This window comes from Eretmochelys imbricata, chromosome 2, assembly GCF_965152235.1.
Source record: "Eretmochelys imbricata isolate rEreImb1 chromosome 2, rEreImb1.hap1, whole genome shotgun sequence".
NCBI classification, from domain to species: Eukaryota; Metazoa; Chordata; order Testudines; family Cheloniidae; genus Eretmochelys; species Eretmochelys imbricata.
This window is the reverse complement of record NC_135573.1, coordinates 123534463-123557472: the sequence shown is the minus strand read 5'-3', so window position 1 is coordinate 123557472 and position 23010 is coordinate 123534463. Positions and strand designations below refer to the sequence as shown.

At 42.8% G+C, this 23010-nt stretch overlaps 1 protein-coding gene across 4 annotated transcripts in view; it reads left to right on the top strand.

Moving 5' to 3' along the window:
• LOC144260507 (cadherin-6) overlaps window positions 1-20158 on the top strand; it is a 67707-nt gene extending 47549 nt beyond the window's left edge. For 2 of the 4 annotated variants that reach the window (XM_077809153.1, XM_077809151.1), the window contains 5 exons: window positions 4444-4580; window positions 8038-8159; window positions 9034-9151; window positions 9246-9497; window positions 19668-20158. In XM_077809153.1, coding sequence (XP_077665279.1) covers window positions 4444-4580; window positions 8038-8159; window positions 9034-9151; window positions 9246-9497; window positions 19668-20158 — 1120 coding nt within the window. Of the gene's footprint in view, window positions 1-4443; window positions 4581-8037; window positions 8162-9008; window positions 9152-9245; window positions 9498-19667 lie in introns of all 4 variants that reach the window. The other 2 variants (XM_077809152.1, XM_077809150.1) reach the window with 2 other exon arrangements.
• The last annotated feature ends 2852 nt before the right edge of the window (window positions 20159-23010 follow it).

The window sequence follows — 23010 nt, the reverse complement described above, 5'->3', positions numbered from 1 at the left end:
ACCCCCCCTGGTTCTTGTATTACACAAGAGGGTAAATAACAATTCTCTTATTCACTTGCTCCTCACCAGTCATGATTTTATAGATCGCTATCATATCCCACCTTCGTTCTCTCTTTTCCAAGCTGAACAGTCACAGTTTCTTAATCGCTCCTCACATGGAAGCTGTACCATACCCCATATCATATTTGTTGCCCTTCTCTGTACCTTTTACAATTCTAATATATCTTTTTTTTTTCTGAATTTTGTCCAAGGAGAATAAAATGACAAAGTAAAAGAAGAAAAAAATAAAAATTCACTAGAGGAAAAAAATCTCTCCTCAGCACAACCTCACGGTGAAAGAATGGTACCACATAGGCTGTTTGTCCTCTATCGCCATGTTGTGCCATGGCCTCTAGTGCCATGTTGGCAGATCCAATTTTTTTAAAGAAAGGTTTTATTTTGTTTTTACAAAAACTTCCAGTATACAAGCTTCCAGAAGACTAGAATGTAACTCTGCAATCTGCCTGTTGTAAGGGGCAACACGCTCTTGTGCTGGTCCTGGAGGAACCCTGTGAGAAAATAAACTGCACGGGGTCTATACCGGGCACAGTGTATGTTCTCCAGCATGTCAGCACACAGACATGATGGTTCGTGGAAGGCCCCACCCGGACCGCATCTCCTCCAACCATCTCCCACCCAGTGGCACAGGAGGGGCTGGAAATGTAGTGTGTCTGTGGATCCTGCTTCCTGTATGTTAAGAGCTGCACACAAGAAGCCATATGCAGCACACACCAAGAAGTTTTATTTACCCTACAAAAACCAGGAACTATACTGTATAGTTTTGAGCCCTATGTACCTTATCTATAACTATCTATCTATAACATATTCTTGTAACACCCCCCTTCTGCAGATTACTCACACCCTGGTATCAGACACCTTCTTACTTCCTTGTACAGCCATGCAAACCAGGCCATGATTTGCCCCAAAAAGAGCAGATGGGACAGAGTCCATACAAAGGGAATTGACTCATACCAGCAGAGTGGATCTGACCGACTAATACTATGTGCAAACATCACAATGGATTGAAAACATCAAAGGGAAATATTTAGATTTACAGTCCAAGGTGGTTGATATTATTTAGATGGAACAGCATTTAATTTGCAACAGCATTTTATTTGAGAATAGGGTAATGAAAATCAATTAACATCTTATTGATTTGTCTGAAATGAAAACCAAAGGAGGAAAAAGAGAGGAATGAGGAAAAGATTGAGACACCAGAAGGAAGTGACAGGGGAACTGGAAGAAGAGCAAGAGGGAAGAGGAAACCAAGGAACCACTAGCCTATGAGATGTGGGCCTGCCAATAAATTATAATCCTAATGGGGCTTTTATGGTGCCGATATCCTGTGGGATCTCCCAAGATGTGGGAGGACAGTATGCAGTTCCATATTCTTGACAGGGTGATTTTTTTCCATGAAAAGTATAGATGCTAAATCTGACTTCCACTTTGAGCTTGAGGGAGGATGCAATTAGACTGTATGTGTAGGACTTGTCACTTACTTGTCAATTGCCCTTGAGGGTCAGAAATAAAATCTTTAGACACTTGACGTTACAGTGAAAATCTTCCATTTTTCCCCACTTAAGTGCAGATTTTTCCTTTTTAAATAAAATGACCCCTAACTCAGTTTGCTGAAAGACCCTTTGATCTTCCATTACAGAATCCTTCATAATATCATTATGAACATGCATTATGAAAAATTCACACACACATCCCTTCCTGACCCACAAATCTGCTTGACTTGTGGTTGCATTAGACAGCAAGCTGCTGAGTATCAGAAGACAATGAAGCAAAAGAAGACTAAGAAGTGAACTTTGCAGAAATATCTGCCATAACCAGAAATAAAGGATCACCATCTACACAATTTCAGTGGAGCCACATTTCATCAGCATAGACCTGACCAATAGGTCTCCTAGCTGCAGAACAACATTAAGAAAGGACAAAACGTATACAATTACAATTGTATGCATGGATATACAAATACTGATATACAGCCAATATCACTAGAGTGTTAAATAACACGCCACCATCCAGTTGTTAGTGAAAACGTGTTGTTTGCACAACGCTTACATTCAGAGTAAACAGAGGTAATGTACTGAACCTCTGAATTCTTCCCATGTAAAAAAATTAATTGTGCTGCTTCCGGCATTATCAGATCTTTCTTTAAATCTCTAGGTGAGTTTTTTGCTCTTGTAACTTCTCAGAGGCATAATGTAGTTCATCATTTATTGGAACTGCCTCCCTGCGGTGGCTGATTTATCAAAAGTATCCTAGATGAAAATAATCTGCAAATAAATGCAAGGCTTTATTTTGTTTGTGTATTTTACTGACAACTTACTTGCATGTATTGGCTTTTCTCTGCTCCCTCCCTCTCCCACCCCCATAGTTATGTTTAAGGGTACAGTAGAATATGCATATATTCATTAACTTCCTAGCTTGTCAATTACCCAGGGTTTGAAGGGTATAAAGTCCTGAAATCTGACATATATGCACCAGTAATTTCATTAAAGAAATGTAAAAACAAGTTTGATGTTGTCTGCTTAATTCATAGTAGGCTATGAGCCATAAATTAGAATCACCACCGATTCCACATAATTAGTAGTCCTTGATCAAAAGAGACCCAGGGTTATATAAACTCAGACAGAAATGACAGTCTAGCTTATTAAAAGCATCCTTCTAGGTCAGGGTTAATGGTATAATTAGAATACATTTGTAACTGCACTGATCTTGTATGTATTTTCACTTGAATATGAAGAAATAAAATTAGTATTTCATCAAGACACTGTTCTCTATTATTGCTTTATTGAGTTCAACATTCTGCTGTACAAATGACCTAATGTGCATAGAGACTTGTGACAGCTCATATTTTGAAATAATAAATATTAATATATCGAAGGAAGTCTCCGTGTTATGGCTGTGATAAACTCAGAAAAGCTCAAGAATTGGACACAAAAGATTTCTCCATTGTTCCCAGACACTGTATCACATGTAGGGCTAAATCCTGGGAGTTTTGCTAGAATAAGGACCATGATCACAGTGTCCCATAACGCTAAAGCCCCAATTGAGCAAGGTATTTAAGCACATGCCCAACTTTAAGCATGAGTAATCATGGGGGGTGGGGTGGGAAATAAATGCACTGCACACTGCTTAAAGCTAGGCACGTGCTTAAGAATCTTGCTGAACCAGCACCATGTTCCTTGAGCTGGTAAGAAAAGGGAGTTTCCATTCTGTGTGAAATTCCAATCTTTTGTAATTTCTTTTCATTCCAAATGAGCATGAAAGGACAAAATTTTCTGTAGGATGGAAATTCTGAATCTATGGGGGAAGTAAACTTCACCAGCCATTTTCCTGGCATACCTTACTTCCCTCAACATGCTGCCTCAACTAGGCTCTGCCCACTCCCCACCTCTACCCGCCCAGCTGCATAGGAGATACCACAGTGGCTGCTCTCCTTGGATTGCGGTGACCTGTGATGCAAGTAGCCCACACAGGAGAGTAAGGGAGCACTTTAGACCTCTTCACTTACGTGCACAGGCATATAGGTTGGCTCACGACTGAGCCCAGAGCAAGAGCAGAATAATAGTTTAGTTCTGCCACTTCTTTGTTCTGTGGCAATTTCATTTTAACAAGAGATGGACCTGAGCAGCAACATTTGGATCTGGATGTCAGATCTCCCTCACAGGCATCAGGGACATTCATCTCCAAGGTTTAGATTCAGCTCAGTATAAAAAGAGAGAGAGGCCAGATAAGAAATTCAAATCCATATTCAGATTCTGAATGCCCCCGAAGTTCAGTGGTGTTCAGATCCATCTGTACATATAACCAAGGAAACAAGTTGGATTATCCTTTTAATGTGCTAGAACTTACATTTACATGGCATTTACCATGGAATTAATCATCGACTACACTGATCTCTTTACCTTTCTGTTGTTGTTTTTTAACCAATACAATTTTGGGAGGGAGCGAAGGCAAAAATTGCACCCCAGATGACAAATTTTGTATCAAAAGTGATTTGAAAGAGTTGAGATAGCAAACTATGGAAAGAGGGATTTATAATGGGAAAGCCAATTCAGCCTGAAAATAAGTGAATGTCATATCTTTCAAGATACAGACTCCACATTTCTCACTAAAAGGCAAACCTTTGATGCTTCTCAGAAGTATGTAAATTCTATAGTAATTCATTTATTCAGTGACAATGCCCCACCTTCTAAATCAAACCCTCCAATATGTCATTATCCAACAGCTCAGAACAGACTCTTTGTATGAATATATCAAGATGCCGAAGTCTGCACTGAAAACAAAAAGGCAGCTCATTTACTAGGTATTTGATGACTAGTCTTAGGAAACAGTTTCAAACAGAAATTAAAGTAAAAGCATTTTTTCTAACCACGGTCTCTGTATTTGCAGATATTCCGTAGATCGGCACACTGATATGGACAGAGTATTCAACATCAATTCCGGAAACGGTTCAATATTTACTTCAAAACCCCTTGACCGGGAAACATTGCTATGGCACAACATTACAGTAATAGCAGCAGAGATCAGTAAGTCAAACCTAAATACCACCGCTCTCCCTGATGTAATGAATTTAGCCTTCTAGCTGAGTGTGTGTAAACTACTGCTGGGAAGATGTCAGGCTGTATGGATGGGCCCGCTCAATACTAATCAAGCAAGGGAATGGCTGAAAAAGATGCTCTGCGCTTCCTTTTCTTTTTCCTAGGGCGACAGCTTATGAAGAGACAACTCTTGTACCTGAACAGGCGGAAAGTTAGTGCTTACATGTTTCTGAATCAACCTGCCTGGAAAAATGCTCATAGCCATTCTTTAATACAGTAGGATTTGCCGACTTCTGAAAAGTTGTATACAGCAAACAAGATAATCAGAAAATAGTCCATACAGTGTGGCCAAAATCAATTCTGTAGCATAGCCTGGGAATTTTCAAGTGAGCCCAAAGGCCCCCAAATTCCATTAACATGCAATGAAAATTTGGCATCTAACTCCCGTGCATGCCTTTGAAATTCCCATCTATAGATACAAACCCATTCCATTATTTTAGCCCAGACGTAGGCAGTTTCTTTCTGTGGTGACACCACGTGTGTTAAATGTTTTGCGAGCTAGACAGCCAGAGAGGTATACCGGTTCTGTGTGAGACAGGCAGTCTCAATAAAAACATCCCCTGGATACTAATATTTTAATTACATGTCTCCTTTCTGTCCTGCGGCATGCTGCAAATGCTGGCATCAGTGGGTGCAAAGTCGATTCGTTTCTGTGGAGTTGCATCCTCTTGTGCTAGGGCTGGATTTGATTGAAGCAGGGTGGAATGGATGGATCACTGGTTGTATAAATGTTCAAAAATTTGGATGCTGTTGGGAAGCTTCAGGGTATTTATTTTTAACTTTATTTTATTTAATTGGTATAAAAACAACTACAGGCTCTACTTTCTCATATATTATACATAAGTAGATATATAGCTGAAAATGACCTATGTCCAAGCCAGGCTCCAAGGCCAGACTAGCCCTTTCAAAGATGGGCAAGCTTTATAGTTTCTTAGGCAGGCCTCCACTAAAGCCATTTGGCAATTGGAGTTAGTCGTGGACTGTTCCATCAAATTGCAGATGCATTTAATTGAACTCAATAAAGTTAATTGAAGCTAAAGAAATATTGAGACAAATTAGAATAAGCAAGTACATTCCCACTGAAGGGTACTCCCCTCACATTAATTACCAGTACATTTGTAAACTCAGAAAGAGAAACGCTTTACAATGGTGAGTATAGTTATCCTCATTTTACAGAAGGGGAAAAACATGGAGATACAGAATGGTTTTAGCCAACATTTTCTAAAATATCTAGTAAGTTTGGGTGCCTCAATTTTTGGGTGATCCCCTGGAAACACTTTGACCCAGATCCTCAAAGATATTTAGGCAAATAATTCCCATTGAAATCAATGGAAGTTAGGTACCTAAATACTTTTGAGGATCTGGGCCTTTGGGCCTGTTGTTCACAGATGCACAGCACCTCCAACTCTTAAGTGAAGTCAATGGGAGCATCAGATGCTTCCAATTCACTGCCACTGTACCATACTGCCTCCTTACTGAAATTCTGAGGGTGGTTTAAATCTTTACACTTACATTGGGAAAGGTACAGTAGATATTGCACTGCAGAAGATACTCGACAACCAAAATCAGATAAATTTTAGGATTTCAGTCTGTGGATTGACAAAAGCTACATCCAAAACTAAGGAGATGTGTTAACATTATGCACCAAAATGAGGAACCTGCCTGCTCCATACAGTAGCCCTTTTTGCTGGACAGTCTAATAACAATTAAGTGATTTGTGAACAAGGAGAAGTTAAGCATCTCTTATGCCTTCATGTAAAAGGATTTGGAAGGAGAAAAAAGAGCAGTGAGGCTTGAAGGTTGTATAAATATATTGTATCTACATACCTGTTATATCTCTCTGAAGAAAAAAGTGAGAGAGAGACTTGGAATTATATATTTTTCATGGAAGTTCTCCTAGTTACTATATTGTTATTTTGAATTTTTTTTTTGACTCAGAGCCAGCTAGAAACAAATAAAACTGTGTAGTTATTTGTACAAAGCAGCATGTAGAATAAGTATAATTAAGAATGATAGGAAGACCCTCACACATATTTGAGTGAATTCCTAGAAAATACATATGGGTGTGAAACCTTCATAGCCATGAAAATTAAAATTAGGAGCTGGGATTTTGCCTATTATAAAGATTCAAAATTTGTATCTACCTTTTAGTGTAGATTTCAGCTTGGTCTGTATTATTCTTAGACCCTTAGTGTTATTTTACACACAGGATGAATTTAGTCCAATGGCCCAAATTAAAAAATGCTTTATATCCAATTCAATCATATTAACTTCAATGCAACTGTAGAGGTTTAAAGCACAATATTTGGCCCAAACCACTAAGTTCTTAATAAAGTACAGAGCAGGCAATTCCAATTTTGTGACTATAAAGTAATAAAATAATAGGTGAGTATTAAAACCAAATTTTACCAAAAACACTCCAGTGAATTCTTTTAGATATATAAAAGGCTCGAGAATTGCTGTATTTTATTCATCTTTTTTATTATAATAAAATATAATTATTATAATAAAATTATATTATATTATTTTTGCCTTTGACCCTTGTTTAAGATTCATTAATAATCTGTACAATCAGTATTATGGAGGGTATGGTTCTTTGGAGCAATTTAAACCAATCCAGGAAATGGAGAAATCCCAATAAAATAAATGGCAACCTCTATTTGCAGATTTTTTTTTTTTTGGTTGTGATGATGCTCTCACTAAAACAAAGGTTTTGTTGTTGTTCTTTTTAAACTTGAAGAGCCAAATTCATTGCTTGCTTTTATTTTTATATCATTGAAGTTGATTTGGATTTATTGGAATTTTCCAAATTGCTTCTTTCTTACGAAGTAAATAGTATTTCCATAAATATTTTTAACTCAAGAATTATTTTAAAAAAGAGTATATCACTCTTGCTGCCTTATACAGCTCCTGTGAGAGAAGTAAGCAATGCACTACATAGGGCTTATGTCCTCAGCTGATGTGTTTTAGTGTCAACTCTGGAATAGCAGCAAACAGAGATCAATCCACAAAAGGTCAGAAAGCATCTGTCATAATAACAGTTGGTGTTTATATAGCACTTTATATGAAAGCACTTCATAAACATTGGGCCCATTCCCACTACCCATTTCTCACCCAAGTAATCTATCCACATATAGGACCTGATCCTGCAAATATTTACACATATGTAAAGGTGAATAAAGATATGAGAAATGCATAAAGATGTGAGGCATGGCTCCACAATTAGTCCCATTGACGTCAATAGATTGCATGAACATGAATAAAATCTCCATGTATAAATAAAGACTTGAATTATTCAGCCCTTGTTCTCTCCTTTTCTTCCCCAGCACTGAGTCCTATGCGCACTATGCAGCTTTCCCCTTTCTTTCTATTTTTATCATTGCAGACAACCCAAAACAAAGTAGCCGGGTCCCTGTGTTCATTAAGATTCTGGATGTAAATGACAATGCCCCAGAATTTGCTATGTTTTACGAGACCTTCGTCTGTGAAAATGCAAAGGCAGAACAGGTGTGTTGATTGTTTGCACTCCATAATAAAAAAAAACTATTAAAAATGAATTCTGTTTAGGCATTACTCTTGCATCACCTCATCAGGAGGTGTACTTTGTGTTGCCACAAGCTGTCACCGTGCAAAATTAAATTAAGCAGTGACTGTGTCATATCTGATTATATTTAGCATTCTTGTATCTGAAGTGACAGTGTGTTTTACATAGTTAAATGTGGTTGCTTCTTGTAGTGTGTCATGCTATCTACAATTCAGTTCCGTCTCTCTTCCCTTGAAAATGGGATTCTGCATCTGTATGTCCGGGTGCTTCCATCATCTCTCTTGAAGAACGGTTACAGGTCTCAACAAAAGTCCTGCCTTGTAAATTAGCTCCAGGCTGCCACATTGCTCTAGTTCCTAGTTCACATTGCTCTGCAAGACCTGTTGCTTGATGGTTCAAAACAGCAGATATCCCAGAGGATTCAGCCACACAACTGCCGTTTAAAATGAATAGGATTTGTGTGGTTAAATAGCCTAGTCGGCTTTGCTATCTCAGCCTTCGTTTCTGCAGCTTGTTCCCACTGCGGATTTCCCACCCACTTGGGATGGCACCAATCCATGCAGTCCCTGGAACTCCACAGAATTCTCAAGTCACTGCCCAAGTCATTAAGTTATTGGGCTGAAGGGCTGCAGTACAACAGCTTGGTGACACACACAGACAGGCCCAATTTTCATTCATGGTAAGGCCCCTCTGGCAGCATCAAGGGCCTTAAAGCGAAAGAAAATTATATCTATCCCCATTTTAAGACCATTTAACCGTTCTAGAGCAGATAGCCTTAATGTAAATGAGAATCAGGCCCACAGTCATCGAAGGGTAATGTTGCTGTTATCATTTCAGCTGATACAGACCCTAAGTGCAGTTGATAAGGATGATTCTTTCAGTGGACACCAGTTTTCATTCTCCTTGGCTCCAGAAGCAACCAGCGGCTCAAACTTTACAATCCAGGACAACAGAGGTGAATTCCTAGGAAGACTTTATTTTGTTTTTTATTCTTTGTGTTTTTCAGCACACAGTTGAGAACTCCTGTACCATTTGCTTTGTGTTTTCAGACAACACAGCAGGGATCTTCACCAGAAGAAACAGATATAACCGACATGAAATGAGTACTTATCTCCTGCCTGTGGTGATATCGGATAGTGACTATCCAGTCCAGAGCAGTACTGAAACAGTGACAATCCGAGTGTGCGCCTGTGACCGTCGGGGGAAGATGCAGTCTTGTAATGCAGAAGCCCTGATCCATCCAACTGGCCTTAGCACAGGGGCTTTGATTGCCATTCTTCTCTGCATCATTATATTGCTAGGTAATAGACCCAGATGAGTTTTGTTCCTGGGGGGAGTGAGGGGGCAGCTGGAAGGAAGAGGGAGCATTACACATTAAAGACACATTGGAGAGATCTTTTCTGCATTATTCTGTAACAAAGGAGAAGTCTATAAAATCAGTGCCTAGTGGGTGGAAGATACTCCCAGATCACAATTCTCCACTCACATAGGCAGCAGCATTTTACGCCCACTTTGGGCAGATGCAAATGACTAAACAAGGTGCAAGGCAATATATCAAAATCAAAGCCACCAGATGTATCATGCTGCATTTACAGTGCTACATTGCAGATTATGAGGCGTGCTGAAGTTAGCGTGACCAGACAGCAAGTGTGAAAAATCGGGACAGGGATGGGGGCTTATAGGCGCCTATATAACCCAAAGCCCCAGATATCAGGACTGGCCCTATAAAATCAGGACATCTGGTCACCCTAGCTGAAGTAGACACCTGTTGGGGTGCTGGAGAAGCATATTGAGTTGGGACAACTACAACACCCTTTGAAAGGACACCACATGCTCTCCTTCCAGCACCAGAAGATACAAATGGGGTGGGGCCCTTTTCGGGTATGCAGCCCTCAGGCCAAGCTCCAGCCCCTCTCCCTTCCATTCTGGGTAGATGAGGACTGGTATTCTGGCTGCCCCCAGCAAGACAGTAGAGCTGGGAGAAAAAAAACTCCCCCCTCATAGCCCTTCCTTACCTTGTACACCCCATGCAAGCCCAGGAGCAGTCTAGCCCTTAGCCTTTCGCTGCACTCGGTACCCACTTTGGGAATACGAGGAATTTTGAAATTTGGTGTCTCTTAGGGAGACATTGTCAGATGCTCTACCTACCTGCCCAGGGAAGTAAAGGGGGGCATGAAGTAGGGGCAGGAAAGGGGACAGTAGTGCTGCTACTCCCACTCCTATGCATGTGGGCTGAAAATGGGCAGGGGTGGATGGGAAATAGGTGGCACAAATGCTGGACCCACCCCTCAAACATGCTGGGCAGCACAGCTGAATCACCTTAGCCAAGGACATAATCTGCTAATGATGTTTACTGGTAGCAAATTACTCCCTTCTGGAGCAAGAGGATGGGAGGGAACCCAGGGACCACGTGGTGGCTCCAGACATGCACTGCCCCTTACTCAGGGCAGATTGCTAAATGACAGCCTTGCCCATAATTTGCAATTACGGGGGGGGGTTTACGTCATTACTTTTAAGGGTGGAACCCACTTAATATCAACTCATGGAACAGGAAAAATTGCCCTATGCTGCAAATCATTCTGCATGCATTTAGTACAACTGTGCTCAGTAATATCAATCTGACATTAAACGATTTCCAGTTTAATGTCAATTGAAAATAATTGATTTCCTGCTCTCAGCAGCACTTTATGTCAATTATTGCGCATGTCACCATGCAGCATAAGCAGATTTTCAATTAACTAGACTATATCATTTTCTGTTTTACGTCTAGCTGCAGGGCTTGTAGGTGCAAACATTACTCCACGTGATGCAATGACCTGTGCAGATCCAAACCACAATTTCAATGTTTATAGTAACTAAAGATGCCTCCAGATTGGTGATTTTATTTGCATCTTGAGAAAGCTCAGATTACTTCCTAGAAACTGCCAGCTCATGTTGAAAATTGATTTGGATATGATTGATTTGGATAGCTTGACTGTACTTCGATTTTTGCATCTAACTGGTCCAGAGATTGTTATTTGCAAGTTCAGCATAGAAGAAAATTCTTGGAGTATCAAGTACCTAGCATTAGTTATTGTTCATGAATTTATCATTCTACTATCCCTTTGTGGAGTAACCATGCCCCAACAGTAATTACATACATAAAATACAAAGAAGCAAGAACACATTATCCCTCTCTTCTGAAATGAGAGCCAGTGGACTTTCTGAATCCCATTAAAAAACTGACCTTCTTGTTTTTCAATCCTTCATGATTTTCTTTAGACTACCTCATAGACCTGCATTGCCTCTTTCATCAAACATCAGCCTTCCACATAGTCTCTTAGACTGTATACTCTTTAGGACAGGAACTGTCCTTCATGCTGTGTTTCTGTGGCACATACAGAGGGAAGCCCCGAGTGGATTAGGATTTCGAGGGGCTACCGTAATATAAATAATAAGTTGTTGTCTTCATCATCATTGTGTGTGAGAACCTGCAATTCCTGCCATTTAGACCAGCCTCCATCACCATCACTTCTCCCAGCTTCATCAACTAACCTATCCTTTTCAAATCATAGCTGACGCTATCCTCTGTTACCCAAGCAGTAAAGACATAACAGCGATTTTTTTAAAAAAATGGGAATTTGCACCTGTTCTGTGGATAGAGTTGCCACTGACTTTGATGGGAGTTTAGCACAGGGGCTGCAGAAGCAGACACTGGCACTATGTCCTTTAACTTATGTGACAGGGTCGGGCCAGATGGCTACAGGAGAGTGATAGAAGGCAGATATATTAGCCCCAGGTTAAATAGGTCCCTTTTCCCTGGGTAAGGTAACAGGGAAGGTTCCAGAACAATCAGGAACTTTCTGGAAACAATTAAGGCAGACAGGCTGATTAGAACACCTGCAGCCAATCAAGAAGCTGCTAGAATCAATTAAGGCAGGCTAACCTGGGTTTTAAAAAGGAGCTCACTTCAGTTTGTGGTCCACGTGCGAGGAGCTGGGAGCAAGAGGCGCAAGAAGCTGAGAGTGAGAAGGCGTTCTACTGGAAGACTGAGAAGTACAAGCATTATCAGACATCAGGAAGAAGGTCCTGTGGTGAGAATAAAGAAGGTGTTGGGAGGAGGCCATAGGGAAGTAGCCCAGGGAGTTGTAGCTGTCACGCAGCTGTTACAGGAGCCACTGTAGACAGCTGCAATCCACAGGGCCCTGGGCTGGAACCCGGAGCAGAGGGTGGGCTCAAGTTCCCCCCATCCCTCCATCCCCCCAACTCGATACTGGAGGAGTTGAACTGGACTGTGGACTCCACCAGAGGGTAAGGTCTCTGGCCTGTTTCTCGATCCACTACGTGGATCAGCAGAGACTGCGGGGATTGTTCTTCTTCCTTTCCCAATGCTGGCCAGTGATGAGGCTAACTGAGTGAATGGCAGATTTGAGCCATGAAAGTGGCCAAACTGAGGGCTGCCGTGAATCTCTGAGGCAAGAAATCCGCCAATAAGCGCAGGACCCACCAAGGCAGAGGAGAGAATTTGTCACCACTGGTGTTAGCAGTGGGATTTGGTGTGCACAGCGCGGAGGAAGAAAGGGGGTTGTTGTTATTATTTTTTTTAAAAAAAAAGGAGAGGGTTTATTGTTTTTCCCACCAAATGGAGGAGGTAGTGCGGGCACTGATACAAGCCACGGCTGCCCAGCAGGAAGCTACCCGTGTCCAGGCAGCCGCCCAACAGGAGGCAGTGCAGCTGCAGCAAGAGACTAATCACCTGCTGATGGACCGGGCTGGTCAAGACCGGGCTATGTTGCGGGAACCAGTAAACCGGGTAAAGGCCCTTAAAGAGCTGAACTGCGGCCATGATGGGACGCAGATCATGCGGGCCAGCAATTGGCTGCAGAAAATGACACGGGAGGATGATGTAGAGGCATACCTCCTGGCCTTTGAGAGGACAGCCCTGCGGGAGGCTTGGCCCCGAGAACAGTGGTCTGGCATCCTGGCTCCATTCCTGTGTGGGGAGGCCCAGAAGGCCTACTATGATTTGCCTGAAGAGGCTGTGGCAGATTACCCCCAGCTGAAAGCAGAGATCCTGGCCAGATCTGGGGTAACGACCACAGTGCGGGCCCAGTGATATCACAAGTGGAGGTACAAGGAAAACAAAACCCCATGGTCCCAATTGTTTGACCTCATCCATCTCACACGAAAGTGGTTGCGAACTGAGTCCCGGAGTCGGTACTAGAGGTTCTGGTCATCGACCAGTACATGACAGGACTACCGCCAGACCTTCACGGCTGGGTAAGCCAGAACGAACCCTCCACCTATGACGAGGTTGTCACGCTGGTAGAGAGGTGAAGGACGGCGAGGGAGCTGACCCGACCAGTTAAGGAAGAAGCACCCTGGGTTAAACCAGCAGCACCAAGCCCTAGAGCTCGGGTGACTGGGCGACCAGGAGAACCCAGGTGGAAAAAGAGAGAGGCTGAAGGCCCACTGGAAGCCACAAAGAGTCGGAGCACTGAGCAGGAAGAAGATCATGATGTTAGACTGCCCAAAATCAAGAGACCGGGGAACGCCTAGGGCTCCATACACATGTTACGCCTGCGGGGAGTGGGGACACATAGCTGCACGGTGTCCCAATGCTGAGGAGCCTATGCAATGTAACCTGGGGAACTGGGCGGACCAATGCTCCCTAATCCACCTTGTGGGGGTCTCACTAACCCCACATATGTACACCAGACCAGTGAAGTTAAATCGGGTAGAGACCACGGAACTGGTTGATTCGGGGAGTGCTATCATGCTTGTCTCGGGGAAGCTCGTGAAGCGTAGTCAGCTGCTGTCGGCTAAGCATACGGAGATAACATGCGTCCCTGGGACAGTTGGTTATTACCCCACCATCCCAGTAAAAATCGAGATTCAGGGGAACACTACTGAGGTAGCAGCAGATGTAGTCCCTAAACTCCCATACCCAGTGCTCATAGGGAGGGACTTCCCAGGGTTTGGAGACTTACTCCCAGTAGGGGAATTGGAGAAAGGGGGAAACCCTGAAGTCAGTGAGGCATCCACAGTAGACTGTCAACCCCCAATCTTCTCTGAAATATCCCCAGATTTGTTCTTCACTCCCAGACAGGGTAGAAAGTCACAAAGGGAAAGGAGGGCAGCTAAGGCCTTGGGAACCCGAATAGTGACCCAAAGCCAGAGGGTCACTCTCGTAGTAGGCGGACCCGAGCAGCTGAAAAGGAGGCCACCCAGGAGGGAGAAGCACCCGAGTCTGACCCACACCCTAATGCCTCTGAACCAGTAGAGGCAACAGAGACTGGCCCCCTAGATCTCGGGCAGATTAGCCCCAGAAGAGGAAATTTTGGACGGGACCAGGCTGAAGACCCAAGGTACGACAACATTAGGAAGGAGGTGACTGAAATAGATGGGGTCTCCATGGAAGGGAAAACCCAAGGACCAGGACCCTACTTCATAATGAAGAAGAATCTCTTATATCGAGTTGCACCAGTACAGGGGCAGAAGGTACAGCAGATCCTAGTACCTCAAAAACATGAAAATGCTGTATTAAGTCTTGCCCGTAGTCATCTTTTGGGGGGAGCATTTGGGGGTAGAGAAGACCCTGGCACAGGTCCTGCGATGATTCTTCTGGCCCGGAGTACATGAAGAATTGTGGAGGTACTGTGCGTCCTGCCCAGAGTGCCAGCTGCACAGTCCCCGTCCCAACTTGTGGGCACCTTTAGTACCCCTTCCCATCATAGAGGTCCCCTTCGAGCAAATAGCCATGGACCTAGTGGGACCCCTGGAGAAGACGGCCCGGGGCCACCAATATACACTTGTCGTTCTGAATTATGCTATTCGCTACCCAGAAGCCATCCCACTGCAGAACACGGCCTCTAAAACAATAGCTAAAGAGTTGGTGGGGATCTTTGCCTGAGAGAGTTGGTGGGGATCTTTGCCAAAGGAGATATGAACGGACCAAGGTACCCCATTTATGTCGAAGCTAATGAAGGACCTCTGTACGCTGCTCCATATTCATACCCTGAGAACTTCAGTCTATCATCTGCAGACCGATGGGCTGGTAGAAAGGTTTAAGCGAACCCCGAAGGCAATGATAAGGAAAGTGGTAAGTCGGACTGGAAGGATTGTGACACCCTACTACCCTACCTTATGTTCGCAATCCGGGAGGTACCTCAAGCCTTAACTGGGTTTTCCCCCTTTGAGTTATTATACGGACGCCACCCCTGTGGCATACTAGATATCGCAAAAGAAATCTGGGAAGAGGAACCCAATGAGGGGAGAAATATAATTGAGCATGTGTTGCAGATGCGAGAACGGGTAGCCCGGGTCACCCCTATTGTATGGGAACATTTGGAAAAGGGGCAGGAGGCCCAGCGAACCCATTACAATCACCAGACAAAAGTCCGACACTTCCAACCAGGGGATCGGGTGATGGTGTTGGTACCCATGGCAGAAAGCAAGCAATGGCAGGGGCCCTATGAGGTGGTTGAACCCATGGGGGAAGTAAACTACAAGGTGCGGCAGCCAGGATGCCGGAAATAAGAACAAATTTATCACATTAACCTCTTAAAGCCTTGGCACCAACGAGAGGTGTGTGTAGTGGCCCAAGAGACCCCGATCAGGAAATAACATGCAGGAGCAGATCAGGATATCCACTGATCTGACACCAAACCAGAAGAAGGAGGTATCTGAGATGATCAACCGATACCAAGACGTGTTTTCAACCAAACCAGGTCAGACCACCGAAGCATATCACCACATTATCACAGACCTTGGGGCAAAGGTAACTTTAAGCCCCTATCGGGTCCCAGCGGCAAAAAGGGAGGAAATCAAGGCAGAGGTAAAAAGGGTGTTGGAGCTGGGAGTCATCGAAGAAACCCACAGTCAGTGGTCAAGCCCGATTGTGCTGGTGCCCAAACGTGATGGCAGCACTAGGTTTTGTAATGACTTTCGCTGGCTGAATGAGATATCCAAATTCGATGCATACCCCGTATCAATGTGTTAGTTGACCGCCTGGGCAATGCCCGATTTTTGACCTCCCTTGATTTAACAAAGGGATACTGGCAGATTCCCCTTGCCAAAGATGCAAAAGAAAAGACGGCATTCTCTACCCCAGAAGGTCTGTTTCAATATACTGTTCTTCCTTTTGGACTGCATGGGGCATCTGCCACCTTCCAGCATCTTATGGACAAGCTCCTATGGTCCCATACCAGTTATGCAGCGGCATACCTGGATGATGTGATTATTCACACCCCCAATTGGGAAACCCACTTGAAAAAGGTGGAAGCGGTTCTGGACACGCTAAGATGGGCTGGCCTCACAGGGCTAACCGAGGCTAAATACCTTGGCTACATTGTAGGAAGGGGCATGGTCAAGCCCCAACTAAACAAACTAGAGGCTATCCAAAATTGGCACTGGCCGAATCAGAAAAAGAAAGTCCGGGCATTCCTGGGTGTGGTGGGGTACTACCGATGATTTATTCCCCATTTTGCTACCAGAGCGAGTCCCCTGACAGACCTGATAAAAGCCCGGGGTCCGGACATGGTGAAGTGGACAGGTGCCGCAGAGAAAGCATTCATGGATCTACGGACGGCCCTCTGCAGTAACCCCATGCTTATAGCCCCAGACTTCAACAAAGAATTCATTTTACAGACAGATGCATCTGAAATAGGATTGGGAGCTGTCCTATCGCAGATGGTCAGAGATGAAGAACACCCAATCCTCTACCTCAGCAGGAAACTCCGCCCAAGAGAGCAGAAGTATGCCATAGTTGAAAGAGAGTGCCTAGCTGTGAAATGGGCCAAGGAAACACTACATTATTACCTTCTGGGATGACAGTTTACCCTTGTGACCAACCATGCACCCCTCCAGTGGATGCAGTGAAATAAAGAGAAGAATGAAAGAGTGACCAGATGGTTCCTGTCCCTACAACCTTTCCAATTCACCATACAATTCACCGGTCTGGAAGCCACCATGGCAATGCAGATGGCTTATCACGGGTACACTGCCTGACATCCCAAGTTGCCCAACCCCGTGGTGTTGAGCAAAGGGGAGGGATATGTGACAGGGTCAGGCCAGATGGCTACAGGAGAGTAATAGAAGGCAGATATATTAGCCCCAGGTTAAGTAGGTCCCTTTTCCCTGGGTAAGGTAACAGGGAAGGTTCCAGAACAATCAGGAACTTTCTGGAAACAATTAAGGCGGACAGGCTGATTAGAACACCCGCAGCCAATCAAGAAGCTGCTAGAATCAATTAAGGCAGGCTAATCAGGGCACCTAGGTTTTAAAAAGGAGCTCACTTCAGTTTGTGGTCTGCGTGCGAGGAGCTGGGAGCAACAGGTGCAAGAGGCTGGGAGTGAGAAGGCATACTACTGGAAGACTGAGAAGTACAAGCATTATCAGACATCAGGAGGAAGGTCCTGTAGTGAGAATAAAGAAGGTGTTGGGAGGAGGCCATGGGGAAGTAGCCCAGGGAGTTGTAGCTGTCATGCAGCTGTTACAGGAGCCACTGTAGACAGCTGCAATCCACAGGGCCCTGGGCTGGAATCCAGAGTAGAGGGCGAGTCCGTGTTCCCCCATCCCTCCATCCCCCCAACTCGATACCAGAGGAGTTGACCTGGACTGTGTGTTCCACCAGAGGGGAAGGTCTCTGGCCTGTTCCCTGATCCACTACGTGGATCAGCAGAGACTGCGGGGATTGTTCTTCTTCCTTTCCCAATGCTGGCCAGCGATGAGGCTAACTGAGTGAATGGCAGATTTGAGCTACAAAAGTGGCCAAACTGAGGGCTGCTGTGAACCTCTGAGGCAAGAAAATCCCCCAATAAGCACATGACCCACCAAGGCAGAGGAGGAACTTTGGCACACTATGTAAAGAATCTTGGAATACAGCTGGCCTGAGAGATGATCTATAAAATAAGGGCTGAATCCCTGAAATGCTTGCATACACTATTGGGAGTCAATAAATGTTTTCAGGGCCAGGCCCAGAAGAGTATATTTATATAAAAGTAAAAAAATGTACAGAGTGGTATTTAATAGAGCTGGGCAAAAGTTTTCAACAGAAATTTTTTTCAGCTGTTTCCGTGACACCAAAACATTTCACAAATTTATGTTGATTTCACTGAACTGTTCATTTATTAAAAGATAAATTAAAAAACTGTAATATTTTGTTCTGACATTTTGATTTTTCAATTCAAAATGACCGTTTACAAATTTCCTTTTATTCTGTTTGGTTTTTTTAATTTAAACACATTTAAAAAAAAAAAAAGCTTGAAATCAAAAAGTTTTATTTGGTGTTGAATTAAACATGTGACCCAAAACAATTTTTTTAATTTTTCAATTTGCTGAAATTAAAAATGTTCAAGCCCAAACAATTACTTCCCAGTTTTTCAGAAGTACCAACAACCTGAAAAATCTGTTATTTGAACAGATCACTATGAGCACTGTAGCAAGAACCATCTTTCTGTAATGTGTTTGTACAGCACCTAACACAATGGGGCCCTGGTCCGTGACAGCATCCTAGAATACAAATAAGAAGAATACCAGTGCCAGATTGTGGCTGTTTATATGTTTTCAGTGATAAACATTCATATGTCATTTTAAAAAATGAAAAGTACAGTCAAAATAAGTAACTAAAATTTGGCTTCACAAGGTAATAGGAAAGTTTGTCTTGGGCCCCAGTGCTGCAATGAGTTCTGTGCGAATAGACCTCTGTGCCACTGCAGAACTGCAACAATGCTAGTGAGACAGTATGCAGATACCAGACTCTGCCCACTTCGAGATTGTTGCAGTATCAGGGCCTTAGGTACAAACCAAAAAAGATTATACGCCTAAGCATTAAAAAGTGGGAAAGCTGTTTGAGAAATGTTGGGGGGGGGGTTGGTGATTAAATAATAAAAAAAATATATACTTGTTCTCTGGGGACAGAGCTGCAGCGCGTGTAAATTGTCAACGCTCCATGACGTCAACAGAGCTACAACCATTACACTAGCTAAGGATCTTCCCCATGTTTTGCACTTCTTTCCAGGAAAAGAAAAAAACTACTGAAAAAAATAGTTTAGCTATGCAGCTTTGCTAAGCTTTCATCACACCCCAATAGGAACAAGCCTTGTCCTTCGAGCAAGTTTTGCAGCATTTTAGGTGTTCGGTCTAATTTGCACTCTCTATTACAATATTTTGAGGGAGGGGTTTGCCTTGAGACTAGGCTGGCAATTTCAAAGGAGCAAAGCTGCTACACAACTAAGGCAAAATGCAACCCGCTGACAAGATATGACTTCCCACTAGCTTGAAATCCTCTTTCTTCTCATATTTACCCCACTCTCAGCTCCCAAAGTGATCACAGGCAGACAAGGCACAAACAGAAATTTTGCAATTTTGCAGCGCAACTTCTGAAAGTTAGAGTTCAAGCAGCACAGTATTTCTTTCTGGCTTTAATTGGTGGCAAATTAACTCTTCCCCCCTCTCCTCCCCCCGTCTCTCCATTTTATTTTTGTTTCCAGTTACAGTGGTGCTGTTTGCAGCTCTGAAACGGCAGCGGAAGAAAGAACCTTTGATAATTTCTAAAGAGGACATCAGAGACAACATTGTCAGTTACAACGATGAAGGCGGTGGAGAGGAAGACACCCAGGCTTTTGATATTGGCACACTGAGAAATCCTGAAGCCATAGAAGACAATAAATTACGCAGAGACATTGTGCCAGAAGCACTTTTTATGCCGCGCCGGACTCCAGCGGTACGAGATAACACCGATGTCAGAGATTTCATTAACCAAAGGTTAAAGGAAAATGATACAGATCCAACCGCGCCCCCATATGACTCATTAGCGACCTATGCGTATGAAGGTAATGGCTCTGTGGCAGAATCCCTCAGCTCCTTAGAGTCGGTGACTACGGATGGAGATCAGGACTACGATTACCTTAGTGACTGGGGGCCTCGATTTAAAAAGCTGGCGGATATGTACGGCAGCGTGGACAGTGATAAAGACTCTTAATATGTTGCCTTTGTTGATTTCCAGAAACAGCATTGAGATATATGAAGTAGCTATTTCTTTCTATTTATCCATGGCTCTGTGATAGGGCTCTCTATTCTATCGGTTCCAGTTGTCTAATGACTGCAGTCTGTGTGGATCAAATGTCAGAAAACTTTTTTCTAGTATAATTTTATGAGCTTCCAAGAGGCAATTTTTTTTTAATGCATCCACTTTACCAAGCCAGTCTTACAGGCACCGTGGTAGAGGAGGGAAACAGGAATGGAGGGAAGCAATATTTGTACTTGTTCTGCTTATATTGTAAATTGGAGTATATTACTGTTCCAGCTCACTTAATCTTCTTACTGTATTCAGATTATTCAGCTCAGATGATTGCTCTGTCCATTTTGTATTGCACATCCTAATGTACTGAGGTATTATGGTTTAACCTAAATATTATAGTAAAAAGTAGTGGGGGAGGAATTTATTATAAAATTAGAATCAGCTGACAAGGCTATAAGACAACATGAGAGTAAATTTTATTCTTGAATTTAAAGACGTCTAATTGCCATTTAACTATAAATATTTTTCTTGAACCTGCCATTGGCCCCCAAAGCATAAAATCATACCTACTACATGTATATAATTCCCTGTGGACCACTATACCTGTATCCTTCTTACCCAACATTCACAGTGTGTGGTCTGTAGCTCTGAGCAGAGAATTGCTAAGTACTATCCCAGTTCTAACATTGACTCACTTTGTAACATTGGGCAAGTCACCTAATCACTCTGGATTAGACTGTGGTTTTGAAATAAGACTTGAGCAAGGAGCAGAATGTAGTTGTGCTGTATTCTATGTCTGGTATAGATCACTTCCTCCAGGCATACCAGCTCAGTGTGTAGGGAGGCAGAGTAAGGCTCCACCCATTCTTCTGCTTCTGCCTGCCCACCCACATGGAAGGGGAGTAGCAGCTTGAAGAAGGCTACCCTCTCCCTTGTGACATGGATAGCAAATGCAAAGGAGAAAGAGAGTACCTTGCACCCTTTACTTCCCTGCATGTGTGCATAAAATGGGTCACAGTCTGACTCTGTCTCAGTTTTGCCATCTGTAAAATGGGAAAATAATGCCTACCTCACAGGGATGTTGCAACGGTTAGAGAGAGAGTTTGAAAATTGCTTTGAAAGAGGAAAGTGCTAAACTCTCATCTCAGTAAGTCATTTCTAATGGCTTTTTTTTTTTTTGATGTGCATTTGAGCCCTGAATGCACAAGTAAATGAGAAACGTTCATCATTCTGGTTCCTAGAACCAGGAGGGTGTTAGAACACTGTCTTTACAAATGCATCAACCAGAATTGTTATAGGTTTTAATTACACCAAAAGGTGGAGTTTTAAACATGAATCTTTCAGTTGGTTTCCTTAATTTCCTTGCCAAACCTGCCATTTTTGCCTAAGCCAGTACAGTGGTACCATAGGACTCAATACGGGCCAGTGTCTCTTCTTTGCAACTCACATGCATGAGGCAAAAGTAATCAGCAATGTATTAGAATGACAAGAGGAATATGTCACTGATTATGTTTCAGATCCAGTCATCTGAAATAGATTATTTTGAAATAGATTATTACAGCTTTTACAACCCTAAGGTCATAGCCTTATGACACCTTATCAGGAAAAAGTGAAGTTTCTCTTTATACATCATATACAACCAGTCTCATTCATTCAATATAAATAGAATAATTTACATAGTAGAATAATTTTATGTGATCTGTTGCAGTTGCTAGGTATTTGTGTTCTTTCCTTGAAACCATAAAGAAATTAGTTTAAACACCAGTCAGTAGCTCCAATTTACCCTTTCCAATAATACAAGGATAAGACAAACATTAAAAGGCAGCGAACTATAGTTTATGCCATCTGTGGAACTCATTGCTACAGGATAATAAAACAAAGGGTTTAGTAAGATTCCAGAAAGGATTAGACATTTACAAGCATAATATATGCTTAGAAAAAACTAGGATTCAATGTAAAGGGCTATCAATCTTTGTGTGTTCAGGGCATAAACTGGCATCAGGAAGGCATCTCCTCCCCATTGTCCAGCACTGCACAATTGGGAATTAAGCAACTAGACCCTTTTGAAAAATCCCACTAGGTACCTACTTGCATCTTTAAGCACCAAACACCTTTACAAATCTGTCCATTTATGTCTTGTTTCAATAGTCTGGCAGTAGCCATTGTCTGAGGCAGAAGAGCAAGTTAGATGGTTACTGGTCTGTTCTGGTGTAGTGTGTTTCCTATGTTCTTATCGTTTCAGATGTTTTGTTTTTTCTTAATTAATTAGTAGCAGTTCAGGCTAGAATTTTGCATTTTATCAACCAATGGTTTTATCGTGTCAGGAACATCACATAGTGTACAGAGAATGCGCCACACAAGCCTGTTGTGTAAATATATATAAAAGTGTGTAATCTACTGACACCAAAATTATTGTGACAAACTGAACAGCAAGTGAATTCCTGGAAGAAATTCTCATGAGGCAAGTGCATCATTATTCACGTCTGAATTATTCTTTTATCCATCCAGCCTATAAGTGCTGATTTTTCCACGAACGGGACTCATTTACCGTCACTTACACATAACAAAAAGGGTCCAATTCAGTCTTGTCTTCTTCGTCTATAGCTCCACAAAGTGCAATTAAAAAAAAAACGTGCCATTTAAATTGTCATATTGCGGTAAATAAAATATTTGAGTAATATTTTTTACTGCACCTTGTGTACGGCAGTGGCAGAGGATGGAAATCACTGTGCCACACTATTTTTATTCAGTGACAGGGATGTTTAAATTGTCCATTATAGACAAAGACGTGTCAGATTACAGCCTGCAATGTG